The following is a 22,440-nucleotide window of genomic DNA, read 5'->3' as shown; positions in this document are numbered from 1 at the left end:
CTGTGTGCAATTGGGTGTTGTGTAGAGTTCGTGCGAATTTGGTAATGATTACCTGCCCAGTTCCAGGAGATACTGTTGCTAGAATTTTATTGCTTGATATAGAAACATTGATTGCTTGAGTCTCGGAACATTTTGATTCTGAGAGAGAAGCTTTAGCCTCGGCGTAGTAGGACAGAATAGAAGTAGTTGCCCGACTGGCATTGAGGACAACGTAAAAAATGGGAGAATGTGAATAATGAAGGGGCCCATTTGTAAAGTCTTACTCAAAGGACGTTTTCCTTCTTGTACGCTATGTCACACACAAGTTTGCAAACGTATACCCCCACACGACGGTCACTTTGATTTTCAGTGAAGAAAATCAAACATGGTTTTTTTTTTTATTGGTTTTGGCCTTTTAACGAACGTCTGTCAAGTATTTCTGTTCATTTTGTCCCAAATAATCTGCTAAACTAATCCTGAACAGCTGGTTTTAACTCACCATGGGACCCAGGAACCACCTCAAATTTTGTTATGCGAATCATATTTAGTGAGTTTTCATCGATTGTAATTCTTTCACTCTTTTAGGATGGTGTGCTATTTTATGCTGAATTCTTTATAATATGAGAGTTTGAGTCGGATCAGCCTTAACCAACATACGAGAACAGGCAGCCATCTTTGATTTTGCCTGACTTAGATTTTAACCCTTTTTGCCGATTGCGAAATGTTTGTGTTGTTGCACATTCATTAAAGTCCTTTGGGCATCAACTTTCTAGCTGAGGTTTAAAAGGACTTTTTATCCAAATCTTGAAGGTGAGAACATAATTTCAGACTTCTTCGGTGTAAAACTGATATTGTCATATCATTCAACGCGAACGCACAAGTATATGACAAATAAAGCAAGATTTCAGCGACTAGAATTCCAAAGTATGCAATAAATCATCACGGAAGATAATAATAGGCATACATAAACAGTATTGGAAAAGTCTTGCTAGGATAACTAGGCCTTATGTCACTGCGGATCTTAATCCAAATACTAGCCCGATTACGAGCAAGCCTTAGACAGTAACCTTCCTACTGATCGCATTTCGGGAAGCATTTTCGTTGTTATGGGGCAGTTAAATGTTTTTATCGGGTTCTTATAATTCGCCGCTTACGCCGAAATGTTCCTGTTTTGCACAAGGCTCACGTTACGCTCATTAACGCTTAATTACTCTCGGTACTGAAGCGGGAGAGCTTAGATAGAATGCTCCGAGAAGGGGTTGGGTGTGGGGGGGGGAATGGATGATGATATCATCAGGTACGCAGGTTTGTGGGAGGGGGAAGGGATGTGAATCTCGGTAAGAGAGGGAGGCGAGGGAAAGAAAGTGAAGCAAAGACAGAGTTGGGGAAAGGATAAAGAAAGTGAAGCAAAGACACAGTTGGGGAAAGGATAAAGAAAGTGAAGCAAAGACACAGTTGGGGAAAGGATAAAGAAAGTGAAGCAAAGACACAGTTGGGAAAGGATAAAGAAAGTGAAGCAAAAAGACACAGTTGGGGAAAGGATAAAGAAAGTGAAGCAAAGACACAGTTGGGAAAGGATAAAGAAAGTGAAGCAAAGACAGAGTTGGGGAAAGGATAAAGAAAGTGAAGCAAAGTCACAGTTGGGGAAAGGATAAAGAAAGTGAAGCAAAGACACAGTTGGGGAAAGGATAAAGAAAGTGAAGCAAAGACAGAGTTGGGGAAAGGATAAAGAAAGTGAAGCAAAGACACAGTTGGGGAAAGGATAAAGAAAGTGAAGCAAAGACACAGTTGGGGAAAGGATAAAGAAAGTGAAGCAAAGACAGAGTTGGGGAAAGGATAAAGAAAGTGAAGCAAAGACACAGCTGGGGAAAGGATGAAGAAAGTGAAGCAAAGACACAGCTGGGGAAAGGATGAAGAAAGTGAAGCAAAGACACAGCTGGGGAAAGGATAAAGAAAGTGAAGCAAAGACAGAGTTGGGGAAAGGATAAAGAAAGTGAAGCAAAGACACAGCTGGGGAAAGGATAAAGAAAGTGAAGCAAAGACAGAGTTGGGGAAAGGATAAAGACACAGTGAAGCAAAAAGACAGAGTTGGGGAAAGGAAAGGATGAAGAATGAAGAAAGTGAAGCAAAGACACAGCTGGGGAAAGGATGAAGAAAGTGAAGCAAAGACAGAGTTGGGGAAAGGATAAAGAAAGTGAAGCAAAGACACAGCTGGGGAAAGCTGGGGAAAGGATGAAGAAAGTGAAGCAAAGACACAGCTGGGGAAAGGATGAAGAAAGTGAAGCAAAGACACAGCTGGGGAAAAGATAAAGAAAGTGAAGCAAAGACAGAGTTGGGGAAAGGATAAAGAAAGTGAAGCAAAGACAAAGTTGGGGAAAGGATAAAGAAAGTGAAGCAAAGACAGAGTTGGGGAAAAGATGAAGAAAGTGAAGCAAAGACAGAGTTGGGGAAAGGATGAAGAATGTGAAGCAAAGACACAGTTGGGGAAAGGATAAAGAAAGTGAAGCAAAGACAGAGTTGGGGAAAGGATGAAGAACGTGAAGCAAAGACAAAGTTGGGGAAAGGATAAAGAAAGTGAAGCAAAGACAGAGTTGGGGAAAGGATGAAGAAAGTGAAGCAAAGACAGAGTTGGGGAAAGGATGAAGAACGTGAAGCAAAGACAGAGTTGGGGAAAGGATAAAGAAAGTGAAGCAAAGACAGAGTTGGGGAAAAGATAAAGAAAGTGAAGCAAAGACAGAGTTGGGGAAAAGATAAAGAAAGTGAAGCAAAGACAGAGTTGGGGAAAAGGATGAAGAAAGTGAAGCAAAGACAGAGTTGGGGAAAGGATAAAGAAAGTGAAGCAAAGACAGAGTTGGGGAAAGGATAAAGAAAGTGAAGCAAAGACAGAGTTGGGGAAAGGATAAAGAAAGTGAAGCAAAGACAGAGTTGGGGAAAGGATAAAGAAAGTGAAGCAAAGACAGAGTTGGGGAAAGGATGAAGAAAGTGAAGCAAAGACAGAGTTGGGGAAAGGATGAAGAAAGTGAAGCAAAGACAGAGTTGGGGAAAGGATGAAGAAAGTGAAGCAAAGACAGAGTTGGGGAAAGGATGAAGAAAGTGAAGCAAAAAGACAGAGTTGGGGAAAGGATGAAGAAAGTGAAGCAAAGACAGAGTTGGGGAAAGGATGAAGAAAGTGAAGCAAAGACAGAGTTGGGGAAAGGATGAAGAAAGTGAAGCAAAGACAGAGTTGGGGAAAGGATAAAGAAAGTGAAGCAAAGACAGAGTTGGGGAAAGGATAAAGAAAGTGAAGCAAAGACAGAGCTGGGGAAAGGATAAAGAAAGTGAAGCAAAGACAGAGTTGGGGAAAGGATGAAGAAGTGAAGCAAAGACAGAGTTGGGGAAAGGATAAAGAAAGCGAGGCTTAGAGGGAGGAGGGAAGAGGAGAGTCAGTATTAGAAAGAGAAGGAGAAAGTGAACGTATTGTTAGAATGGGAAAAGATGATAGAAAGTGAATATAAGAGTTAGAGAAAGCGAGAGAGTAAAGCGCAATGAGGATGGTGGTGAAGAGAAGAAAGTGAATGAGCGAAATATCGGGAGAAAGCTAGTGTTGAGATAAGGAGAGGATGGAATAGCAACAATGACTCTAAGTTAAGAGACGGAATGAGCATAAAGATGGCTTTTCTTTCCTTTTTAGTTTCCGAAAAGGATATTCTTTACATAAGAAAATCCCAGTTTAATTATTCATATTCATTATGCGTCGATTTGTATGTGCGTTCGCATTGTTACATCTCAGTGAGTATTTAGGTTACTTGTTTTTATATTAAAGGAAACACAAAAATAAAGCAGTGAAAATATTGGGCAATCAACAGAAGTAAAAGTGAAAACATGATTTGTAAAGAAGAAAGCCAATACCGTGGACGATGAGTAAACAAGGAAACATTTTAGTTGAATCCTTTCGGGATGGTCTGGACATGTCAGAAGATACTGATAAGACAGAATTGAAACTTGTACGGGTAACTGATAAGATTGAATTGAAACTTATACGGGTAACTGATAAGATTGAATTGAAACTTATACGGGTAAGCTGAACTAGACAATTCTTATGCCATTAAGCTTTCCAAGAACACTACCTAAATAAGAATTCTGTGGCATTATTTTGTGAAACGTAATCTTGCGTTTCTCGAATAACTTTAAAAATCTATATTAGTATACGTTTGCCACAGCCGTTTACGTAAGCTGTAAAAATGAACGCGTTCCGCTAATGAAAGTTATTTAGATTCATGTTCTATCTTTGGAAGGACAAAATCTTACTTGTGATATTAATGTAACTGAGCGTTATTTTTCTCTGTTTTTAGTGTTCCTTCTGTGTCATATGTGCCCTTCGAAGCTGCTTCTTCCCACGTACATATATATGAACAAGTACGGATTTACACGTATATTCATAATTTTATTTTGCTTTAATTTTAGTGCGATGTTTGTCAACAGTCTTTTGTATATGAGCAGGCTTATTACCACAAGTGTGGAAGCAATATATTATAAATATTTTGACACACTATTTCCGGATTTAGCTATAGTACTTCTTGACTAACCTTTCGCACTTACCTTAGTATTCTTAATTTAAACACACACACAATATATATATATATATATATATATATATATATATATATATATATATATATATATATATATATATATATATATATATATATGTGTGTGTGTGTGTGTGTGTGTGTGTGTGTATATCTATGTTATATTATATATATATATATATATATATATATATATATATATATATATATATATATATATATATATATATATATATATATATATATATATATATATATATATATATATATATATATATATATATATATATATATATATAGAGAGAGAGAGAGAGAGAGAGAGAGAGAGAGAGAGAGAGAGAGAGAGAGAGAGAGATAGTAAACAAACCTACCTATATGGCAATATGGAATTTGGAAATAATATTTATGATTGAAATATTCTAGTCATAGAGAATCAATCTAAACAGCTATTACCTTCCTAGAAAATCTTAAACAGAATGGAATACAACCAAGAGAAAACTAATAAGTACAACAAAGCGCATATATATATATATATATATATATATATATATATATATATATATATATTGTATATGCTCACATATAAACTGGGCTTTCACATTTTCCAAACATAAACAAGCTGTCACGGTTATCGCACAAAAACGCCCACCGACCCATACTGAAGCAATTATACTTGCGTGAATAAACAAACATTTACAAGCGCATGCAGTGAATATTAATATCCTCACAAATATTTCAGCGCACTCGATACAACAACAAAAAAATAGAAGGGAAATTAAAGCAGTTTATCTTGAATTTTGTGAAAGAGGGCGCGTGGTGTGGCGCTCGTCCCAGCTGTGTAAACAAGCTGATCAGACGGAGGTCGTTACTTCCCCGGGACGCAGAATTGGCTGCAGATTTTCGTATTTGGATCATTATTTACATTTTAGAAACGTCATGTCATTAGGTCGACCTTTTGGGAAGCCAGTGATGTGGAATAATTCAGATTTATGTTCGTTATTGATTGGTTTTGTCGACCCCTCGTGGGACGGATGACTGGGCTTGATTCGACTTCATTAATGTTACGAAACTTTATAAGTGTTACGAAATTTCATCCTGTAAAATGTTTTGGAGTATTTTCAGAAACTAACGGGTCTGGGGCTACTGACAAAATAGATAAATTTTACATCTATACCATTAAGAACGAAAAATTATCTGATTATTTTTCATCTTTTAGGTGTGTAAGTTTAGAATTGCTTAAAAAAGCTATGTTTTATATCAAATTTATCGGTATATTAATAGTTTTGCCTGTTTTTAGGCATCAGTAATTTGTATCACGTTAATAATACGAAAAATTTGGATAGTTTTGTATGCTTACCAAGTCACTCAAGATGGTAGAATGCTAATTCAAATACTCTTGAGTATCCAATCCTCCTTTCGACCCACTGCCAGTGCCATATAACTCCTGCGCATCTTTGAATGTTGATGTTGACGATGGGGTCACTAACCACATGGTCGTTTCTATACTTCGGCTGTAATACCTAAGGACATAGGTGCGAATAACCTCTTGGAAAAACTGAATTAATTGACTAAGTCCCGTCTGTCAAATTCAACTAGTAACAGAAAGAGGTGCTAGTCCATTTTATACATTGTCATTATAGGTGAACAGTTTCAGTGTAAATTTATTCTATGTAGAAAAGCAACACATAATTTAACTTATGTACGTTATTTTTCTAGACATCATATTCCAATGAAAAACTCTGCATTCTCTTCAATGTTCCTGCGAGTGTGACGTATTGTCAGTCCGGAAATCCAGGATAACAAATTGCAGAACATTAGGGAAATGGGTAGGGACTTGTTGTCCAGCTCATATTTTGGATACTAGCTACAATAAAGTTGTAGTCATTTCACAGTGAAAGTGACAGGAAGAAAGAATTGTCTAAGAACACCCTTTGTTTGCTCTATTTAATCGGCTGTGAGTCCATCAAATCAATGATGAAAATATTCAGTGTAAATGTTACTTTTCCTCTAATAACACTGTACAAGAGCATGCCTATAATTATTGTGCCCGCCAGAATACCAACATTGTTTATAAAATCCTATATATGCACTGTTATTAATTTTATTTTGGCCTGACAAGTAAGGGATTAAACGCCAGAATATATCAACACGAGTAATGCTTGTTGTAGGAATTTGGCGTGAAAAATCACACAGAATTGATGGGTCCCATAGTAGTGTAATTACAAGAAGTAGTAATGTAGTAATGTCGTTACTAGAAATTTCTTAGAATCTGCACCAATACAAGTAACAAATGTAAGTAGTGTTAATTTAAGTTTAAGTCTGTAATGTTCGACCCCATTCTGTAAAAGATGTTCGAACGAGATTTAAAAGAAAAACCCGCGTAGGGAGTTAGTGCCGTCAGTGCACCTCACGTAGTGCAATGTAGTCATTACGTAAGGGTCTTTGCAGCGTCCCTTCGACCCCTAGCTGCAACCTCTTTTCATTCCTTTTACCGTACCTCCGCTCATATTCTCTTTCTTCCGTCTGACTTTTTACCTTCTCTAACAATTGTTTCACAGTGCAACTGCGAAGTTTTTCTCCCGTTACACCTTGGACCTTCTTACTGTCAATTTCCGTTTCAGCACTGAATGACCTCGTTGGTCCCAGCGCCTGGCCTTTGGTCTAAATTCTATATTCTATTCTATTTCAGTAAATGTCCTCTGTTTTGCCTTACTGTATCCAAGTGCCTGAGTTAGTCCAAGACACTTCCTTTTCTGAAGAGATACCCCAAATGTATTGGCCTTTGCAAGCATTAAAATGGTTGTATGCTTCTTTAATTCAAGCTGTTGTTTGTCAAGCTAACTCGTCTGTGTAATATTTTTCTGTTGTATGAAGGTTGCTTGAAAATGCTCAACAGAGAACTAGCGAAAGGTCTGGCACTCCGTCGTTTTAATTTCATCGTGGCCATATTTATACTGTATATAAGTAGGGTATCAGGTCGTCTGCTCAACGTTAATATATATATATATATATATATATATATATATATATATATATATATATATATATATATATATATATATATATATATATATATATGTGTGTGTGTGTGTGTGTGTGTGTGTGTGTGTGTGTGTGTGTGTGAACATTGGGCAGACGACCTGAGTGGGTCTTAGCTCCAAAGGGAGTGATAGATCCAACTCTTCAGGAGAGTAAACAGTAGAGGTCAGGGAAAACGGAAGCAGGAGAATTCCGTAGCGTGGTCCTTTGGATATCTTTGTTGATGTCAGTCAATGCAGGTGAACATCCTGTTACGCGAATTCAGGGACGTGACGCGACGTGACGTAATGTGAGATACGCGCCAGCGATTTTTACGCTGTACTTACTCAGACTGTGACGTAATGGTGATATTGCATTGCCTGTTAAGTGAGACGACCTCTTGTGATTAAAGACGTCCTTGTATTTTGTTATATACATATAAATATATATATATATATATATATATATATATATATATATATATATATATATATATTGAGTCAGTTCGTTATTATTCTACACATTTATCGGTGGAGCGGGCAACCTGGTATCTTGATGTAGCCCAGTTACAAAGAACACGACAAAAAAAATGAGAGAAGAGAGCGTGGGTCTTGACCCCAAATCTGCCGGCTCTTAACTTCGTGAGTCCGATAAGGAAAGTCCATATCATTGTGGAACGGTATTCCTAATAATCCTTACCGTCGTAATTTGATATTATGGTATACTTTTGTGGGAGGAGGGAAGATTGGGAGAACGGGAAAGTGCCGTTCGATAAGAGAGATTTGTAGGGGACCGAAATGCCTCTGCTGAGCCTTCTTTGTAACTGCCGAAGTTGTTAAAGTTTCCTGCTTAGGACAGAGAATTACTTGATGTGGCCAGTGACTGGTGTCATCTTGATAGAGAAAACGGTCGTAAAAATAAAAGAAAAACGACCCAGAAATGTTTTCGCAAATCTGCAGATTCTCGAGTTAGGTAAATAAGGAACCAAGGCATTTAAAGTTAGCTTGGAAGTTGTGGTTCTGAGTGTAAAAATGGATTCGAAGGCGCAGCCGCTGAGTTGGAAAATTGCCTGCTCTTATTTGAATAGAATGGATAGTGTTTGTGTAAGTGTGTTTACTTCCTCAGGTAGCCACCTGTCTGGTTTTTAATATGAAGGAAGAATGACTAATATTAATCCATGATTCAGCAGTTAAAGTATGAAGGGGGATGACCATTGTCTTCATTTTCGAGAAACAACTATGCTATGATTATATATATATATACATATATATACACATATAGATGATACATATATATATATATATATATATATATATATATATATATATATATATATATATATATATATATATATATATATATTATAAAACACGTCTCTTGTTCATATTTATTCCCACGTTTCGTATTTTTGACTGAAAGGCTCTAAAAAAGATGAAAACAACACATAATTATAATAAAACTCAAATCATATCAATTATATATATATATATATATATATATATATATATATATATATATATATATATATATATATATATATACTGTATATAGATATAAAGAGAATCAACAGAAATAAATAAGCATGGAGGATGCACGAGGGATGAAATAACGCCAGATGGGGGAAGGATTAATGAAGACGAATCTCTCAAATATTTGAAACAGCTGCGTGTTGCACGGAGGTATGCTTGTAATTCCCCAGTGTTCATTCTATAACTCAAAATACATTTTCGTCCTCACGCAAATGAAAAGACCTTGCACCTACAGAACGCGTTCATGGGACTGTACCCAATAAACTCTGCCGTGGGATGCGGGGACCCCCCATCCCCCTCCCCCTTTCTTCCCCCTCCCGCTCCCCCAATCGTAACCCTCCATCCCTGGTGGGTGACTAGGAAGACGGACATAAAGAGGTGATGGATCAGTATTTTCCTCTTAGGCGAGTCAGCCATACCTTTGCAAAACTTGCAACATCTTGCATACGTTTTTTCTTCTAACCTTGACGGGCATCACTTCAGAAGCTGAATAGAAGCGTGGCTTTTTTTTCTTGTTTATGCATTGCATTGTTATCTAATAGAGAAGCGTGGTAGCCTTGTTTAGGCTCGCACACATATCTAGATGGGTGCGTGTCAGTTATATGAATGTGTATATATATAAAATATATATAAATATGTATACTGTACAGGTATATATACACACACATATATAATATACTGTTTATATGTATATAATATATATATATATATATATATATATATATATATATATATATATATATATATATATATATATATATATATATATATATATATATATATATATATATATATATATACACACACACACACACACACACACACACACACACACGTACGTTTTTGACACCTACTGAATGACAAACTAGGGAAGATGTATAAACTGCGGCGATCGGGACCGAAGCGAGAGTGGAGTCTTGAGAATTTCCATAAAGTATTTAATGAGGCTTGTGAAGACCAGCTTGAGATAAGCTCGAAGACGACTTACATTTTTGAAAGCTGAAAGGAGATGTTGGAAAACAGAAATAATAAAAATAAATAATAAAAAAGAAGCGGAGAAAAAATGAAGACTATTATTTTACTCTTTCCATTTGGTGAGAATTTGAAATCAAACAAAACACTTACGCAAGAGTGTCGGTAATGAAGGAAGGGGGAACACGGAAGAGGGTGGATAGTATCAGTTATTAGGAAGAGACGTTAACGGAAATGGAAGAAGAAGGATGATAATGATAATCGAAGAGGAGGAGGAGGCTCCAGAGGAGGTGGGCAGTCAAGAGAAAAAAAGTATCAAAATGAGGAAGATAAAAATGGGTGACGGTGAAGGAGGCATTTGAAGGAGAAGAAAATAATGATATTCAGAGGAGGAAAGATAGGAGGAGGAGGTGGATGAGGATGCCAGGAGGAGGAGGAGGAGGAGGGCGAAAGAGGAGGAGGAGGAGGAGGTAGAAAGGGTGTAGAAGTCCTTGACTACTCTCCCAAGGTGACCACGGACGTATACCTCCAGCACCGTCAGTCACCTACCCGGCGACCGGCGTAGAAGGAAGAATGTGATGATAGGAAATAAAAAAAAAGAAGAAAGATATAAGCGATAATAATAAAGGGAGGTAAGGTGCAGGAGAAAATGCGTATAAGAGGAAGTCAGATGTGAGAGGTGATACATAAAAGGAAGAAAGATGTGAAGCGTGAAGCATGAGAGAAGAAAGGTGTAAGAGAGAATGCGTAGGAAAAGGGTGAAAGAGAGAATGCGTGAAACGCGACACGAGGTGCGAGACACAGGATGATGTTGAAAACAAGAATAAAAAAGACACAACGTTGTAGGCGATAGCTAAAGAGAAGGATAATGAAGACAATTGGATGGTCAAGAAATGAAGGATGAAACTACGAGGATTAGAAAGATTCAGGCAAGGGAATAGGTAAAGAGAGAGAGAGAGAGAGACACGATGGAGGAGGAACTGTAGCAAATAGAAGAAGTATACAGATGATGAATAGGATATTTGCCCAACAGGAGTCAAAGATTGAATGGCGGAGTAAACTTCTCCTCCGCCCACAGCGAAGGCTGGAGTTATACGGATGCGAACAACCCAGGGAGAGAGAGAGAGAGAGAGAGAGAGAGAGAGAGAGAGAGAGAGAGAGAGAGAGAAGGGGGCGGGGGGAAATTCTTTGCAATTAGCCGAAAACATTAAAAAGAAAAATATAAAAGAATAAAGACCTTGGAAACAAGGAAAGGGGTAATTTTGAAGAACTTGGCAAAAAGGAAGAAAAAAAAGAAAAAACTAAGAAGAGGAAAATAATGCCGACAACTTGAGATCTGAAAAAAAAATTAAAAGGGGTGTTAAGGTCAGCAGGACAATAGTAAAAAAAAAAAAGCCTCGGAAACAGGGAAACACTGCGACAACTGAAAAGAAAAACATGAAAATATGGAAAAAAAAAACTTCAGCAACAGAAAGAAAGATAAACATTAACGGGAAAGAGAAAAATCCTTGGAAACACAAAGGAAATATGCCTATCTTTTAAAGGATTATTTTCCATTGAATACCTACTGTTAGGCACACTTACGACAAGTATTACTAAGCATTACCCAACCTCTAATTTTATTCCCAGTGAACTGTGTGGTCAGATTAATGGTTCTCTCTCTCTCTCTCTCTCTCTCTCTCTCTCTCTCTCTCTCTCTCTCTCTCTCTCTCTCTCTCTCTCTCACTGTCAGGGTCAATTGTTTTTTTCTGCAGTTAAGCGTTACTGATATTGTGGTTAATTTTTTGCAGTTGTGATGATGATTATAATGATGATGATGATTATTATTATCAGTAGTAGTAGTAGTAGTAGTAGTATTTCCCTTACCGTATATTGGCACCTCCCTTTAGCCTTGACCTTAGAACGTCGTTAATGCCTCCACATGAACCCTCCCCCTTTCTCTCTCCCTCCTCCCGCCTCCTTATCCTTCCCCCCCTCACCCCCCCCACACACACACACACACAATTTGCTTTCAAGCAAGCAAGCAACTCTCGTTAGAGGCTATTTACGAAATCATCTCTTAGATCCGGTATAAGATTCTGGCCTGCTCAAGTGTGTGTAATAGGCTACTTAACATCTCAGACCACTTCTCTCTCTCTCTCTCTCTCTCTCTCTCTCTCTCTCTCTCTCTCTCTCTCTCTCTCTCTTTTAAACACACACACGCAAGCGGGGGGTGGTCATTTATTAGTGTGGATACAGTACAAAGTATGCAAGTAATCTCTCTCTCTCTCTCTCTCTCTCTCTCTCTCTCTCTCTCTCTCTCTCTCTCTCTCTCAGTAAGAACTAGTTTAGTTTTATCATATGATATCCATGTTGATGTAGGCCATCCTCTCTCTCTCTCTCTCTCTCTCTCTCTCTCTCTCTCTCTCTCTCTCTCTCTCTCTCTCTCTCTCTCTCACACACACACAGACACACACACACGTGCGCTTGTGCAATGAGAGAAAAGATTGAATCGCGCTAGGATTGTTAAAATACTCTCTCTCTCTCTCTCTCTCTCTCTCTCTCTCTCTCTCTCTCTCTCTCTCTCTCTCTCTCAGTAAGAACTAGTTTAGTTTTACCATATGATATCTATGTTGATGTAGGCCATCCTCTCTCTCTCTCTCTCTCTCTCTCTCTCTCTCTCTCTCTCTCTCTCTCTCTCTCACACACACACACACACACACACACACACACACACACACACACACACACACACACACACACACACGTGCAATGAGAGAAAAGATTGAATCACGCTAGGATTGTTAAAATACTCTCTCTCCCTCTCTCTCTGTCAGTAAGAACTAGTTTAGTTTTATCATATGATATCTATGTTGATGTAGGCCATCCTCTCTCTCTCTCTCTCTCTCTCTCTCTCTCTCTCTCTCTCTCTCTCTCAAAAACACCTTTTAGGCATTGGTGATTTTGCCCATCACCGTTCGAATTACATCTAAAATGTTTACAATTCATGTATCATTCTATCTGCGTCACAAACACGTTCAGAGGTTCATGCAAGCGGTCAAACGCGCACAAACATAAACACGCCAGCGCGCGTGCGTTTTTGGGCGAGTGCGTGTTTATAAGTCTGAGGAAAACTGCAATTAGTTTGTTGGGGAGGAGGGAATGGAAAATTGTAATAAATCTGGGATGAAAGAGATTTAAGGTTTAAGAAGTCAGGATGCATCGGACAGAGGAAGGTGGAGAAGGCTGATAGGAAACAATGACCCCATATTGGAATGAGCAAAGCAGAAGACAAAGAAGTAGAAGAAGAAGAAGGAGAAGAAGAAAGATATTTCATTCAAGCAGACGTTTGAAGTCATGCTGGAGTTTGGAGTCATGGGGAACATAAAAGAAAACAAAGAGGCAGAGAATAAAAGAGGGTAAAATGAAGCATTGCGTAATACTTGATGCCGGCATCTTCACTTAGAAGAAGCTTCGTAAACATAAACATTGTCTTTTTGCCTCCCCTTTGACTTAGTTTGTTCTTAATCATGATTGTCTGTCATCAGGTTTTCCTTTGTATATATGCATTTTAATTTTAGGTCATTTTTTATTGCGTTTATTTATTATGTTTATTGTGTATTCATGTTGTTTTGTATATACATATACATATACATACATATATATATATATATATATATATATATATATATATATATATATATATATATATATATATATATATATATATATATATATATATATATATATATATATATATCACACAGAAAAGAGAGAGAGAGAGAAGAAAGTTTAGCAACATTTGATCTGGTCAGAATGGGTGACAACCTTGCAGTACTAGAATCCACTGGCTTACAAACTCCGTGAATGAAAGTAGGGCTAGCAGCCTCACGTCAAAAATAGACTTTTCATAGAACTTGAAGAGTAAAGCTTCTGGAGCCACCATCTCAAAATGGGACAAGATGCATGTGCTGAAAACAAATTTATACATTTATTATTCATAGTGTTTCTTTTTTCTTACACGGGTGGCTCTGTATTTAAGCCTCTCGGTTCAGTTCAAGCAAGCAATTGTAATGAAATTATTATAGTCGCCTTACCCTTTTAGTGAAGCCCACGCCCCTAGCCCGTAACTAGGGTAGCCTACTGGCTCATTATGCAATGTTCGTATCGCTTTTCATTAATCCACACTAAGTGTGTTCGCAGTTTATAGTCAAACCTTTTCTCTTGCGTGTTATATTTTAAAACTGGGTAACAAGTTAATAATTAACATGAGCACTGCATAGTGAACCATGCAGTTAATATAATTAAGGGCGAGAGACGTGTCCTCTAGGCCTTAAAAGAGCAAGTTCATTTATCACTGCTTAGGTCAACAGTGGCTCAGTGGGATTTAGCAGAATACGCTTAAACCTTTTCTGCTTGCTCGGGAATCGGACCTAAAACGCCGTGCTTGTGAGGCGAGTGTCTCTCCAATGAAATACGAAGGTTGTAATTATATATTGAACACTGCATGTACGCTGTACTAACGTTATATTTTCTCTTCTCTTTGCAGATATGAAGTCCATAAGAAGAAGCGCCAACTGAGCGGGGAGAAGAGAGAGATGACAGGGGGCGCGGTCTCGTCTGTAGAAACACTTTCCTAGCCTCTTTTTTTTATTTGACCACTTCACCGCGTCTGACCCCTCATGGCCCTCATGCCGTCTTTTCGTTTGAATCTTCGGCCCGCCACGCTTCTGACCTGATCTGCTTCGTTGTGTATCTCATCTCTCTTGACTTGGTTTGACCTGACTCGACCTTTCTGAAGTTGGAATTTCGACTCGGAGTTCGAGACTTGGGTGTATAGCAATCGCATTTGTGGCCACGACGTGTATCTATCTCGTTTTATTCTCTTCAAATGCTTCCCTTGGTCTCCTTCCGAGAGACATTCTGCATTTGAGACATTTTTCGTCTATTGTTCATGATTTTGTTTGTCATTTCGTGTGATTATTTGAATGGTTCATCCATCTGACAAATAAAAGTGTATGCTTTGTCAAAGTATTATTTGACTCATTTTTTATGAACTGTATTAAAATTTGCGATACTTATCAGTTGGCACCACGAACTATATCCGCCTATGAAATTTTGCCTTAACGAAATTGAACACAATTGATAGGTTAGGAAAATCTTAGACTCTTGAGAGGTAACCGTATCCGTCGGCAAAACCTTGTCTCAAGGAAATTGAATATTTTCTTTTACAAAGCCTGGAACAAACGCGTTTAGAACACCGAACCTTTTGAAAGGCGGTAATATACTGCGTCCATGCCAGCAACCTGAATTTCGTTTCTTAACACAGTCTATTTTTATAGTATTTTTATATAAATTGAATATTTTAAAAGTAACTGAAGAAGTAGCCGAAGTTAGCTCCCTCGACATTCCCAGCAGACGATAATTATAGATATTATATAGATTATATACATATATATATATATACATACATACATAGACTTTATAGAGAGTTTCTGATTTAAGAGGAAGGTATTCAGACCAAGAAGCTCCCTGTCTCTTTCCAAGATGGCGTTCATTAACCCGAATCTCATTCTCCTGAAGATCCTTCTCTTCACTTTTTATGGAGGTAAGTCGTTTTTTATACTTTATTTCTTAATAATATGTGGTTTTAAGCGACAAGTTTCGTTAGTATTCCTATTAATATAACAAACAATTGGTATTAACCTGTACTGCCTTACAGCATAGTACTGAACACCTTGAACATGTAGATAATGCCCCTTTATATGTTTATTTTTATCTATTTATGTCCTCATCTCTTGATATGAGAGGGAAAACCAGCGTGAGATTTCCAACCCAAAAATTACCTGCCACTTGCTTCTTCAGAGTGATACATAAGTTGCGCACCGTATTTTTAACTTCATAATGTCATTATTAAATGCCATGTTTGTATCAGTGACAATTGTATACTGTGACTGGCGTAACGATTGTTTACATTCTGGACGTCTTGCATTCCGGAACTGTGACGGCTGGTGCTGAACAGAAAGTCTGGGCAGTGGGAACTCTGCGGTCCCTTTACGCCACATTTCAATTGCCCAGCGTTATCCTGGGGAATTACTGTAGTCAGATGAATATATGTGTTTATGAATATTCTGTATTCACTGGTGTATTATTCTGGTTGTTAGTGAATATTTAAGTAATTATATGCGGGTGCGTGCAAACACATGTAACTGATATGTCTGTTTCATACAAAGACACTGGATCTAAATATTGTGTTTAATTTTGCGCCTAAATGTTACCTTTTGAATGTTTTCATTTTGAAGGCAGATACTGACATACTGTTTCACCTTGTCCTTTATCCTTTTCGCATGATTTCACTTTTCACATAAAACCATGAATGAATTTGTGTGTATAAATGTGGATAGTGGCACTGTTTTCTTGTACCGTTTAGTTGAAATTCTCTCTCTCTCTCTCTCTCTCTCTCTCTCTCTCTCTCTCTCTCTCTCTCTCTCTCTCTCTCTCTCTCTCAGTGTGTGGACGTAGGCGTATTGAAACAGAAGTATGATTTTATACTACATGAATACATGTAGCTCTCATAAAGTTTAAGGATTTCAAGTGTATCATTAACAACATGCCAAGATTTACTGATAAAAAATGGGTCTTATTTTATCCTCATCTTTTAAAGAGCGTGAGTATTCTTCATAGTCTTCAAATAATTCACTGTGGAAAAAGTGAAGTATGCGTAGCTGTACAGTTTTTTATTGTTTTGTGTATCTTTTCATTAAGGTGAAAATCAATTGTGCAAAGAAAGGCCAGCCCTCCTTTTTGATGCCTGCACACAAACAGTTTACAGTTGTCGATCGTACGCCTTATTGTATTTGGACAGCAGCGTGCAGTTGCCATTCCACACTTCATTCGCTAGTTCAGTAACATTTGTGTATTTTCATATATAGCGTTCATTTGTTGTTTATGAAGATGTTGGCCTTAAAATATTCAGTTTGCAGTCGCTGATTTATTAACGCTTGCATAATCATTGTTTGTATTGCTGATTTATCAATATATTTATATTTTCTTTTGTGATGTTATTTTGCCGATTTATTTATACAATTATATTTTCATATGCAATTTCCATTTGCTCATCAGTTGGTGTCTTTGTAAATTTCGTTTCTGTTTCTTAATATATGACCTTGCTCCTGACTCACTACTCACTCACCACTCCGTTTCCTCGCCAGCCTTCGGGTGCCTCATGCCCTTCCTGACGGTGCACATGATGTCCATCGGGCTGGACATCAACAAGATCACGTGGATCAACTCCATCCTGCCGCTGACGTCACTGGTGGGGCCACCGCTGGTGGGCATGCTGGCCGACCGCGTCGGCCACTACAGGTTAATCACCGTCGTCTGCATGTTGCTGAGTGAGTACCGCGCTGCTTTTTCTGCTGGAGAGGGCCACAGTTGGCTTAGGTATCCTAAGAAGTCTATTTTATTTTTATTTTTATTTTACGGGTACAAAACTGAGATTGGAAGGGCTTCATGGGGAAAAAAACTCGGGTATTGAAGAGAGGTAGGGACAGACTTACGCCCAGTTATATTTCTAAATAGTGAAGAGGCTAAGTTTGGCAGTGGTCCCCAAAATGGCGTCGGTCACTCCAAAAAACGTTTCTGGGACTTTACTTTTTAAATTTTTATTACGATGAGAAGACCGAGATAGGCATTGTTCCCTATTACGACCTCAGCCACTATACTGATGAATTCTTCTTCTGATCTTTTAAAAGAGACACGTCGAAATTCTGGGAGTACAGAGGAAGATAGAATTCCTGAGTATGAATGTATTAAATCTTTCCATTTTATTGTTGTTCTAAAATAGTTTAACATGACGACCACTGAGGAGTTTGTATGCTCATATAGCTGGAACGTAGGACTTGTTCTTGAGAGTCACTTTTTCTTGTGATATTTATGATGAGTATTAATCTTTAATTATCGCTTGGATGAAGTATGGCCCCAGGGCTCCCCGCGGGAAGGACCGCTCGTTCGAACTATGGCTCAGGGTAACCTCCCTCCCCTTCCCTCCTGAACCTCCGTAGGGAGTGCCTTTCGGCCGAAACATGGCCCTCCGGATAGGAACCTTAGCCGAACCATGCCCCCCCCCCCGGGGGGGAAACCTCGTAGAAGGTCCTTTCATCGAGCCGAGGACCGTAAATACTTTATACAAAGTAGATAAATAACTGGAATCGTTATCGTGAAAGTGTGGTTAGGAATTTATAATCTACATTTTGTGAAATTATATGATCTAAATAATGTAAAGTATTTTATATATAAATGATTATATGTAGCCGCTCCAAAAAATGTGTAATAACTACAGATTGTTCAAAATATATAAAAGATTGTGAGGTAGTGATTTTTGTCATTCTCATAAGAATTGTCATGCATCTTCGTCATCACACCATAGAAGATCTGAAGAACCCTTAAAGGTTCTGCAACACCCTCGGCTGGAGAACCATCAACAAATAGCTTCAGGCTTCCCTGAAACCACGAATCATTCATTCAGAGCTTCACAGAATGACCATTCTTATAGTTAACTTTGTCGTTAAAAGTTGAGTCGTTGTGACGGAGTTGGAGAACTTCGAGGTGTATGTGTAAAGCGCCTGCTTGACACATACAGTACATCTGTAGTATTGTCTTTTCATATCGTAAAAAGGAAGTTGTACATATGTAAATGATTATTTCCCTGAAATCATAGAAAGGGAAGTTTAATATATGTAAAGTATTAATTTCTTGAAATCATAAAATGGAAGTTGTATGTATGCAAATTATTAGTTTCCTGAAATCATAAAAAGGAAGTTTAATATATGTAAATGATTAGTTTCCTGAAATCATAAAAAGGAAGTTGTATATATATAAATTATTAGTTTGTTGAACTGGTATTAAAATGATTTTATCGAACTTCCTAAGATCTGAATTAATTTCTTGACTGATATTATCAGGTAAAGTATTCCTTAGAGTTATCGTGACCATTGGGTCACATAGATTCTGTACCTTGAAACACGATTTTCTTATGTTGATGAAGAGGCTGAGGACGGTCAGTAAATGATTAAATCATCTTATTTAAATTACTACTACTTTTAACGTTGCGTTAATGACCCTGACAGTTTGACGCCAGATGGCTTTCAGTCAGTAAGTTAATTCACATCCACCACACAAGTGTTCCTGTAGATTTTGCTGGAACGAAGCCTTCACGGAAGGGAACGTTCATATATAAAAACGGTCATATGATGGAACAAAGACATTACCTGGAAAAGAGCTTTCTTCCGCGGCATTGTGTTGTTTAAGTCGTAAATTGTCTTGTTATTCCAGTATCCGAATATCACCTACTACTGTTGAGCTTCAGCAAGAAAGTATTCACGTCTAGAGACTTAAGGAGACTCAATTTTTGAGAGAAATATGCGCCATGTAATAAATCAGGAAGGCAATCAACAAGTCTCTCTGTCACACATACCATGTGTACATAATATATATATATATATATATATATATATATATATATATATATATATATATATATATATATATATATATATATATATATATATATATATATATGTGTGTGTGTGTGTGTGTGTGTGTGTGTGTGTGTGTGTGTCTATTGTGTGTGTTTTTTACTGTAATCTAACAGCATGCAAAATTAACACAAAAACATATAATTAGGTAGACGCTTTTTCGACCTTGATCACTAGCAAATGTGGAGAAAAGTTAGGCGACTAGAATATTACATCGCACATACTGTACAGGTGTGGAATAACGTATCGGGCAGGATCCACTTCCTTGCCCTTTGATGGTTAGGAATCCTCGTTAGCTCACACCTGGGCTGACTCCTCGGGGGCCGGATCTGTTGAAACACTTGTTTGGGGTTAAATCGTCCCTGCCGTCGGATTTCCAGTGACCCCTTGATAAGATTCTTATTCTCAGTTTGACTGGTGATGATAGATTCGAAACCTTTCCTTGTCCTCACACTAGTTTTATACAATGACCTGTGTCCCTCGCGTGATTAAGCTGACAGTGAGCTTGGTGACAGGCCTTCCTGTCTTCGTTGAGGGTTGTAGAAAACTGTGAGCATTCAATAGATGATCGTTAGGAACTTCCTTGTAACGCAGTTTAGTAAAGCATTAACCAAAAAAAGAAGAGGTTTCCGTGCGGATACCTATAGGCCTAGGGTTCGTACATGAAGAACAGTGTCAGTGCTAGGAAAATATGCATATCTTCCTATGTATGTAAAATGTGTGCGTACACGGTTCCAGTCTATGTATATAAAGTGTGAGAGTGTACTTGGTTCTAATCTACAGTCAAGAGATCTGTTCAAATCACTTTTCAGGGGATTCCGTTCTCTTATGTAAATTTACATACAATAGCGTTTAAATATACATGTTGATACAAGGGATGTGCTCACGCCTTAAGGGATGCAGAGATTACAGCGACGCAGAGTCAGAGAAGCTGGACAGCTAGGTACAGCAGAAAGACACCAGGGAAGAATGGAAACAATGCACTGGGCAACAAAGATCCTTCACAAATATCCTTCGGTAGCGCCTACCCGGTTTGACTTTACCCTGTGCTTGTGAAGTCGTTGTCTGCACCTTTTATTCTGGTGCCTCGTGTTCTCTCTCTCTCTCTCTCTCTCTCTCTCTCTCTCTCTCTCTCTCTCTCTCTCTCTCTCTCTCTCTCTCTAGTTCTTTTATTGCCTTGTTCTGATACCTTTTTATGTCATATATTTATGTATTCTCATTTTGATCTGTTCTTCTCTAGTTCCTTTGATTTTCAGTAGCCCTCTAGAGCCAACAATGCTTGACTGTTATGAGAGAGAGAGAGAGGCGGGTCTTGCGTATTCCTGTCGTTTTTTATTGGAGAGTGCCTGTCTTCATGTGGCTGCCGGGAGGGGCGTTCCTTTTTTAGACGGCATGAAAGTGATTTAGTCTTACATGCAAGCTGTGTCGAAGAGGACGGATATAGGAACACCTGAGAGAGAGAGAGAGAGAGAGAGAGAGAGAGAGCACGTATCCTTATCAAAGCATGGAACAAACGTAGGAAATGTGGATTAAACAAGAGTAGAAATATTTCTCTCTCTTGCTTGAGCTGCCCCCCCAGACTTCCCTATAAACCAGATATCCCAAATTGAAAATTCTCTCTCTCTCTCTCTCTCTCTCTCTCTCTCTAACTGGAATCAGAGCATGTTTTTTCCCTAGACCACTGAAAATCATTGGCCACAGTAGAACCCGAACTGCTGACAGGTAAATTGGATGCGGACGTGATTAGGGGAAACACCCAAAAGTAGATGGCCTCTTTGCCAGGCCTCCGTGATCATAATATATATAGTGGAAAATATTTATAAGGAGTTTTGTCAATTTTTTTTTACATGTTCTGAATGAATTTTGTTGTTTAAAAAATTAACTTTAAACGGGAAAATTCATAGAAAGTAGTTTGTTGATGTTGAAGATTGTTAGAGTAGAAAGCATTTTATGATGGTTAAAGATGCTCTAAAGGAGTAGTGATCAGATGTTACCAGAAAATATCCTTAAGAATGATGTATGCAACTGGAGTCTGAATGCAGATGACTGCAAGAAGTTTTGAACGTTTGTGAATACAACCGACTAAATGCCGATAAATGTGAGATCCTTGAAATAAATTAAGTGAGACATAAGTTTGAAAGTTGATCATTCTCAAATACTAAATAAATTCACCAGCTGTAACTAAATAGTGATGAATGCGATGGGGAAATTTAGGAAGGAGCAGATTAAAATGCCCACTTGCAGGAAGGACAGACAGACAGAAAGAAGGATGGTCTTTTTAGTATCCAGTTTATCACTTCATCCAGCCTTTTGTTGCACAGTGGTCCAGTGAGACGGGTTGGTTCCCGAAGGAAATTGCTTATTGATCCTGTTCAGAGGGAATATATACCCACTTTGCTCTCCAGATGGCCCTCGTGGGCATGTAAGTCGCTGGGCAAGCAGGGAAATTGCAGTCGTTGATATCAGCACCACGAGTTTCAAGGACGACCTCCTTGTGATGAAAATCGTTTTACCAGATCAGCGAGTCACACTTCGAGCCTTGGGACCTTATTTGTAATTTTGTAATCAGATACAGCAATGATTTTGAACATCGATAAAACACTATGAATATGTGAGTTAGATGCTGCTCCGCTTGTCAGTGATATAAGATCGTGTGGTAAGAATATTGATAAATTTATTTTTTATGTTAAAGAAGTTGAACAGCTAAGTAGGAAAGTTAAGGACCCAACCTAATGACGCAATTTTCATGAATTCATTTCATTGTTAACTCATGTAGATGTATATATATATATATATATATATATATATATATATATATATATATATATATATATATATATATATATATATATTATTGTT

At 38.0% G+C, this 22,440-nt stretch overlaps 1 protein-coding gene across 1 annotated transcript in view; it reads left to right on the top strand.

Moving 5' to 3' along the window:
- Positions 1-22,440, top strand: part of LOC136836118 (major facilitator superfamily domain-containing protein 6-like) — a 158,102-nt gene that overhangs the window by 106,444 nt on the left and 29,218 nt on the right. The window contains exons 2-3 of the mRNA XM_067100110.1: positions 14,595-15,653; positions 17,257-17,439. Coding sequence (XP_066956211.1) covers positions 15,593-15,653; positions 17,257-17,439 — 244 coding nt within the window. The 5' untranslated portion in view covers positions 14,595-15,592. The remainder of the gene's footprint in view (positions 1-14,594; positions 15,654-17,256; positions 17,440-22,440) is intronic.

This window comes from Macrobrachium rosenbergii, chromosome 56 (assembly GCF_040412425.1).
Source record: "Macrobrachium rosenbergii isolate ZJJX-2024 chromosome 56, ASM4041242v1, whole genome shotgun sequence".
Taxonomy (NCBI): domain Eukaryota; kingdom Metazoa; phylum Arthropoda; class Malacostraca; order Decapoda; family Palaemonidae; genus Macrobrachium; species Macrobrachium rosenbergii.
The sequence above is the reverse complement of the archived record's forward strand: the minus strand, read 5'-3'. Positions and strand labels throughout refer to the sequence as shown.